Genomic DNA, 7,997 nt, shown 5'->3' on the forward strand with positions numbered 1-7,997 from the left:
TAATAGTGGAGATAAGTTTTCATTACTGGCCATGGTAAGCCTGGATTATGTTGGGGATAAAAACAGTCCACCCCTCAGGGTCCCCTTGAGGGGTAAGGGCTAGATAACTAAATCAGGGGAATACCGTGCCCATGGCTCCCTCAGGCCGTTCAGGACTGGCACAAAGTCAGCCTTTCATCCTTTCAGCACGGCTCTCACACCTAAGGAGGTGGATAGTAGAAGGGTTTGGTGAAGGGACAGAAACGAAAGGTGGGAAGGAAAATAAAGACCATGCAAAATTAGTTGAGTCGAGGGCTGAGTCCCAAGGTTGGGGAGTTCCCCATCATTGGGTCCCAGTCTCCGCCTCCTAAGCCCCCCCACGACAACAACGGGCAAGGGATTGGGGGGGCCAAGAAAAAATGAAAGCAGCATGAACTGAATCATGTAAATAAAACAAGTTCATAAATCTCCATTTATTTCAGTTTTTTTTTTACATTGTCACACAATACTTATGTGTTGAGGGCCGACTAACATCACCATCGCATGACTGGTTAACCCTCACAGTCTCACAATATTAACTTAAGCTAAAATGCAAAATTAAAATAAGAAAAAAAAGCCGATTTTCAAAACACTTAAAAAGTTTACAGCAAAAAAGAAATAATTACTAGTTATTTTTGAGTCGAACTAAATTATAAAAAAAAAAAATTACAAATAGGTACTAAACATTCATCCAGTACCTTGTTACCGAACTTGTATATATATTTTTTTTCCTTGTTAAAAAAAAAAGAAAATCTGTTCACCAACTACGCTGGTGCACTTGTAAGCTCTTGGTTTTGTGCTCGAACATGTGCCACTCTCATTCCAAAAGGTCGGCATTTCATTTGCGAGGAAAACTCAGCATCAAGCAGCAGCAGCAGCATTGAAAAGGGCGTCTGCAGCAACTTTAGGCCTTTGGATGCTGGCTTAAGACGAACGAGCTCTCTCTGCCAATCCTTTTTCTCTCTCATACACACATACTCCTATGTACAGGGCCTGAAACTAAAGAAATGTAGATTTTTTTCATCCCCTTTTCTCTATTACTTAATACTTCTTGTCTAATAATTTGGATAAGGAGATGGATTTTACAATAAAAAAAAATACAAAAACAATTCAAGCGAAAGAGTAAACAAGTCCAGAATATGAATCTGTCCCTCACATTATAACAAAACAAGAAAAAACAATGTTCCACAACTGCGATGTAAAAGCTAATACTCTCTGGTGTTACTATTGGACAGACAGACCTTGCACTTGTTTTTTTTTTCTTTTTTTGGGGGGGTGCTTTTTATAAAGAGTGAGGATGGAGTACTGTAAATGGTGTGCTATCTGGGTTATCAACTGCTATCTCTGCGATGAAAAGGTGAACAAACTACTGGTGTCTTCTGCCTATGTAACAAAGACATATAAAAGCTGTGTATAAGTACACTATATATATAATATCAGAAATCTGAAACTCCTGACAAGATAACATTTGTTTTCTTCTTAAACATCCCAGAGGTATACTGTACAATATCTGTACTTTTACAGAAGCAAAACCCAAGATGTAACTGTACAACAGCTGTGCATAGTAGCATATGTATTACCAGAGATGTAATATATAACAGCCACACATAAGGTTTATTACAGCTGCTGTAAAATCTTACACGCAACAGCTGTATAATTTTAAGAGGTCACTACACCTGTAAAACCGGCCTAATTGTACACCAATACATTTTTAAGTAACAAAAACATCACGCACACACCATCACATCTACTCCTCTTATTCATCAATGATTGTTGATGTAAAAAATAAAAACTGCAATTAAAATCATGAAAACACTATCAACAATAACATTAAAATCTTTGTTCATATTCTTTGCCAAATATATGGTCTTGAATAATTAAAAAGATTCAATTCTCCACAAAAAAAGGTAGCTGCTTGCTCTACTTGCTCCTTTATTAATTTCTTTGATGACCTTCAAGGAAAAAAAAAAAAAAAAAAGTAAATACATTCATACCTTACATTTATAATAGGATTAAACGACCTTAACAAATATAAACTTTTTAAAATTCATTTTTCTTCTGCGTGATTGACCTAACAATGTTAAAACTACTATTCTTTGAATGTGTGAAAATAGAAATGAACAGACATCACTTGATATTAAATATTATCATCTACTATTAGTCTAACATACTGTTAAAGCAAGACACATGAACCGATATGATTGGATTTCTGTGTGCAGCTGCAGCCCACGGGGGTGCAAAGACTTCCGTTCCCATTCTTTTCTTTTCCTTTACTTGTTTTCCACTTATTCCTTTTCATTTTGTTTCCATCCCTTGCCTTTCTTCTTTTCATTTCAATCCTTTCCCCTCTTGGGAATTCCTTTTTTTCTTTTTTAGAGGGTAGGTTTTGCCTTTTCCTCTTTGGTATGAGGCTAAAGGCTAGGGACTGTGGGGGATAGGTGAGAGCTTAGCAGGGGGGAGGGATGGGGATGGGGAAAAGGCAAGGACAAGGGCAAGGGATAAGGGAGAGGTAAAGGGAAACAAGAATAGGAGGAAAAAAGGGTTGTCTAGTCACTTGGGTCATTTGTCACCCTCAAGGAGCCTGTCACTTTCCCAACACCTTGTATGAGAGGGGTGGGGTATCTTGCTGCTCCCCTCTTCCCCTTTCCAAGCTTCCCCATCGCTGCATCCTGCTCACAGAAGGAACCCTGGTGGCCTGGTTAACTTAGTCATTTGAATTATGACAAAAAGGTCTCCTCACCAATGCAGTTTATTCAAAGTTTCCTTTTTCTTTGACATTCCTTAGAGTGAACTGCCTCTAAGAATACTGTCATATCTGCACAGGAGAGCTAGGTTATACACAGGTATATAAGGCTAAGGCTTATTACAATCTCTTGAATGACTTGGTATTACAAACTTTACAAAACAATTTTGGTTCACAGTTTTCAACAGCTAAGTGGTTTGGTAGTATATATAATCTCTAACATCAATGAAATACATAAATAACTATATATATCATACAAGATACAAATTCTAAACACTAAATGAGAAACTGCAGCATGAGGAAACAGATGTAAAATTACCATGTCCTTGTGAGTCCCTGCTCTTGTCATTGTTCAAAAGCAAATCATCTATTTTACACTGGTTCATTACCTGCCTAATAAAGCACCTTCATCACCTTGTTGGATTAAGTTATTTGTGCCTCGAAAGGAATCCCTTTCTTGCATACCCAGGCCTCGTAGAGAAGACCGAGATTTTTGATGTGATCTTTAATAATAACTTTGTGCTTTCACTGACGAATGCATCGTTTCCCCAGTTTCACGAGTTCGAAAATATGATTACAAAGCCAAATACAAAACTTTCTGCCGGCAATCTTTGATGGTTGTAGTTTTACTTTGGTTTCTGAGATAGAAAATGGTCCTTCAGCAGCATAAAATAAGCAAACTTCCAGCCAACTCATCTTTTTTTAGTTTCACATCAAAATCATCTGTAATTGATTTACCATTTGAATTTCCATAAAATCTCTGAATAATTACTGAAGTGTCTGGACACAACAGAATGCTGCCACTAAGGTCTTGGATCACTTTCTTATTGCTTTCTTGTTTGGCAACTGTGACTGTTCACTGCCCGCCATCTGCCGCGGGCCAGCACTCTTAGGGGGGTACGTACGTGGGCGGCTTCCTGTACGTGGGCGGCATGTTGGGGCGTGGGTGGCGTGAGGCCCCGTTTGTGGCAGTGAAAGGTGGAGGGGGTTGGTATGAGGGTGTGTCATCACCCACGTCACCTGAGGGGGGACGGCGTCGGTCAGATGTGGGGGGCGTGGAGGATGCAGCAGGTGAAGAACCACGTTGATACTCAGGGGGTGGTAGGGGGGGCTTCTCATCCTTCATGATGACGGGGCTCTTGGCTGGATCAGGCCGGTCATCCAGCTCCTCAGCAAAGATAATGGGAATGCCTTTGCTCACAAAGGTGCTATCATCAGCCATGGTCATCTTGCCATAGCGGCGCCTACGGTAGAGGCAGCATGCAATTATGGCTGCCAGAAGGAGCATGGCAGCAATGATGACTGCTGGGATAATGAAGTTAAGCAGGTAGTCATTCTCTTCACCCTGCACAGTCTCCCCCTGTGGTGGGTGGTGCACATCCTCTTCCACATGGGTGGGTGTGTCCTCAGCTAGGCACGAGCCACTTGGACGGACTGACCCACTCTCTACCTTGAAGTCAGGGGCAAAGTTGTCAACGAACTCCCGCTTCAGCTCACCATTATCATTGACCATGATTTTTCTGAGACGCTGGATCTCCTCGTTGGGACATGGCTCTGAAGGAAGCGACCCATTATGCCACTTCACCTCCACCGAGCCCTGCCGCAGTGATTCCACTACCACATTCTCAGTATCACTGTCACCGAACGCATAGGCTATCTGCTCAATCAGTCGTGCCTTCTGGTGGGCATTGCTCATAAACTGTTGGTAGTCTGTGTCGACTGTGATAGAGAACTCCACAGGTGAGATCTTAGTGGTTGACCCACGCATCACTCGGATGAACAGTGCATCATTCACCTTCTCACCACCACTATCCACACATTCCTGGAAAGAGAAAGGGCTTTAGAAGGCAAAATACTGGTAAACATATTGTAATATTGCCTTATCTTTTATTTTCATTAATGTCCAAGCAAAAAGAACTTGACATGCACACAATTCTTTCAAGTCCTAGTAACATTTATGACTATAATGTAAGTACAACTAGAAAAGAATCCTCACACACACTTCCAAAGCTATCTTCAGTTTCTCACAACTGTATCTCCTCCTCTCACAGCTCCACCACCACTTCCCAATTATAACCCTACCGAGAATATTCAACCACCAATTTTTTTTTTTTTTTTTTTTTTTTTTTTTTTCTTTTTTTTTTTTCACCCATATGGTCTTTGAAGAGCAAGGTCGAAGTGCAATATTCCATCCTTTATAACAAGCAAGTGATCAACCTCCTTCAAGAACTTCTAAGAGAATATTGTCGCTTTCACCATGATATACGACAGTCTGACCCAAGGCTCCATCAGCTAAACCTATATGCACCTTCTACCTTCACTCTCTACCTTCCAAAACTCAAAATTTTCTCAAATTTCAGACCTCCACAACATTTCCTCCATAATTCACCACTTTTGTCGTTCCTTCAGGAATATCAGAACACTTTCTCTCTTTTTAAACAAATCTTTTACAGCTAAATATACACTGATCTGCCCTGGAGTCCACATAAATTAGTACTGGTAAAAACTGCAGCCAAGACATTGAATTCTTTTAAGATGTCATGAATGCTTTCTCTTCAAGCAAGCTCATCCAGGAAGGGTAATCCATCAATCTAAGGAACACTGCTCCCACATATCCTAGCAAGTCACTTTCCCTCCCTCCCCTCCACCCCTAGCATGGCCACTTTCCCTCCCCCCCACCCCTAGCATGGCCATTTTCCCTTCCCCCACCCCTAGCATGGCCACTTTCCCTCCCCCCCCACCCCTAGCATGGCCACTTTCCCTCCCCCCCACCCCTAGCATGGCCATTTTCCCTCCCCCCACCCCTAGCATGGCCATTTTCCCTCCCCCCCACCCCTAGCATGGCCACTTTCCCTCCCCCCACCCCTAGCATGGCTACTTTCCCTCCCCCCCACCCTTAGCATGGCTACTTTCCCTCCCCCCCACCCCTAGCATGGCCACTTTCCCTCCCCCCTGCCCCTAGCATGGCCACTTTCCTTCCCTCTCCACCCCCTTATATGGCGACTTTTCCTCCCTGCCTCCCAGCAAGGCTACTTTCCCTCCCTCCTCCTAACATGGCCAATTTCCCTCCCTCCCTCCCTCCCACCAATACTGAAAATAAAGTTAAAACTATGCTTTGACTCTTCTAGTTTGTAACTTTCTATAATCCTTTCTTTCAAGAGGAATGTCTACCACCATCTTGTAAGGGACTACAAGTCTCCTATCCTTTCTTTTTCATTTTTGTGTATTTAACTTTGCCTGCAAGTGATTTCATGTGCATAAAAGCAATGCTATTGATTTTCAGAACTTGATATAGGCAATCTTACCTATTTTTCAAAATTACATAAAGACCACATTATCCATATTCAGAACTAGATACAGGTTATCAATATTCAGAAATAGATACAGGCAATTTTAACCACTTTGAGACACTCATCCCATCAACTCTCACAGGACACCTATCTCCCTCAATAAACATGAAAGCCAAACATCTCTTCCTTACAAGAATGTACTCTGCTTTCCCAGCGTCTCCTGCCAACGGGAGGCCAAAGAACTCCTGGTTGGCCTCATCAAACTGGAGCCAAGAGTCGAGGGGAGGTGGAGAGAGGTTGGAGGTCAGAAGACGCAGATTCAAACGGCGAGAGTCTCCATCCTCCAAGTCATAGCAGGTGTCCTAGGGAGACGTATCATTTGTATAAGGAGTCAGGTTTTTTCTTTGCATTTAGTATCAAATGTCATCATAACCTTAAGTGTTCTAAGTTGCAACCTTCAATTTGGCAAGATATATGACAGCATTATAACAAAATATGTTAAGGTGTAGTGCAGTAATTGCATAATTAGTTATAAAATCAGCGTTATAAAAACAAAACCCATTTAGTAATTTAAAAGACTTACCGTAGGAACCTGGTAACGGAACAACGTGCCAAGTGTGGCATTGAGGAAATCAATGTGGTTACGGATGATGGGCGGGCTGTTGCTGAAAGTTTCACCACCTCTGCCAGTATCCTCTGCAAATGAGGAATGTTATACATAGTAACAACCAAAGGGAACACATGCGGTAACAAACATGTCCACAATTTTTTCTATGAAGGGAAAAGATTTCCCCCCTACTCTTAATTTTTGTCAATTCTGGCACAGCAGCAAGTGTGTTTCATTTTCCAGCATCATTGGGTTAAAACTTGTCAACAATCACACTTTCAATATTTACAAAGGCTGGAAAACCCAAGCAATCTTACCTGGTCCAGGAGGATGCGGCATGCCTGGTTTCGGGGCAGAGTGCTTCTCACATGGTCCCATGAAGTGAGGGTGGATCCGCTTCAAGTGGAACTCAGGCTGGAACACCTCTTTCACCTCTCGTGTGAGGTCATGCTCATCACCTTCCACCAGCACCTTAGGAGAGAGTCATTTATCAAGTCACTTACTAAGTCATTTTGAGAAGTAAAGAGGCTGTATGGTATGATAAAAATAAGAACGATTTTCAAAAACAAGGAAGGTATACCGATCAGACATGATCAACATTATGAGAATTTCAATATAAAAATGAATCAAGATTAGAATATTTAAACTGTCATGCACTGTCTTTTCAGCTGGGAACACACTTTTTCCAAACATCCCTAACAAGAATGGAGCAACAAAAGCAATGCCCAGAGAAATATCCATCCCATGACTTGCTAAGCAACAATGACACACCTCCTGCACTGCCAGCAGCTGATCCATGGGGCACATTGGTGACCGTGGGTTGGTCAGTGTGGTGTTCGTCCACGTCAACTTGGTGGGGTTCTCAGAAATGGACCTGACATTAATGTTGTCAGTGTTTGGATCACCATAAATCTGAGCAATTTTCTCAACCACTTTTATCTGGGGGGAAAAAAAGGTGAAGGCTTCATTAGTAGAACACAAACATAGACAATTATAATACTTCAAATGTTAACATTAATAATATAAATGTTTATTTATAATTAAAATTACTGTCATTATCACTATCAACATCAATATTAAATTTTTGGATCCAGGTGATGTGATCATCACATCACGAAAAAATTTAGTGTAAGGGCCTGGCAATGTGATCATGCCATTATGGAAAAATCTGAACATTTAGGAAGAGGCTTTTGCATCATTTCCATTGGTAACTGAGTGTACCATCCATGAGTCATGATTTATAGACTACCTACACAATGATATAGATTTTGTTCTAATAACACTGCAAAGGGAAGCAAAGAGTACTGACACTGCATACAAGTATTCATTTGTCCCCAGC

General features: G+C 41.5%; 1 protein-coding gene across 1 annotated transcript in view; it reads right to left on the minus strand.

The window, feature by feature from the left end:
- Nucleotides 1–440: 440 nt before the first annotated feature.
- The window catches only part of LOC119598259 (dystroglycan-like), a gene marked incomplete at its 5' end in the record, with an annotated part of 13,994 nt that continues 6,437 nt past the window's right edge, over nucleotides 441–7,997 (minus strand). Inside the window, 5 exon segments of the mRNA XM_037947908.1 lie at nucleotides 441–4,583; nucleotides 6,243–6,413; nucleotides 6,635–6,747; nucleotides 6,976–7,129; nucleotides 7,430–7,597. Coding sequence (XP_037803836.1) covers nucleotides 3,651–4,583; nucleotides 6,243–6,413; nucleotides 6,635–6,747; nucleotides 6,976–7,129; nucleotides 7,430–7,597 — 1,539 coding nt within the window.

The sequence above is a fragment of the Penaeus monodon genome, chromosome 41 (assembly GCF_015228065.2).
Source record: "Penaeus monodon isolate SGIC_2016 chromosome 41, NSTDA_Pmon_1, whole genome shotgun sequence".
NCBI lineage: Eukaryota > Metazoa > Arthropoda > Malacostraca > Decapoda > Penaeidae > Penaeus > Penaeus monodon.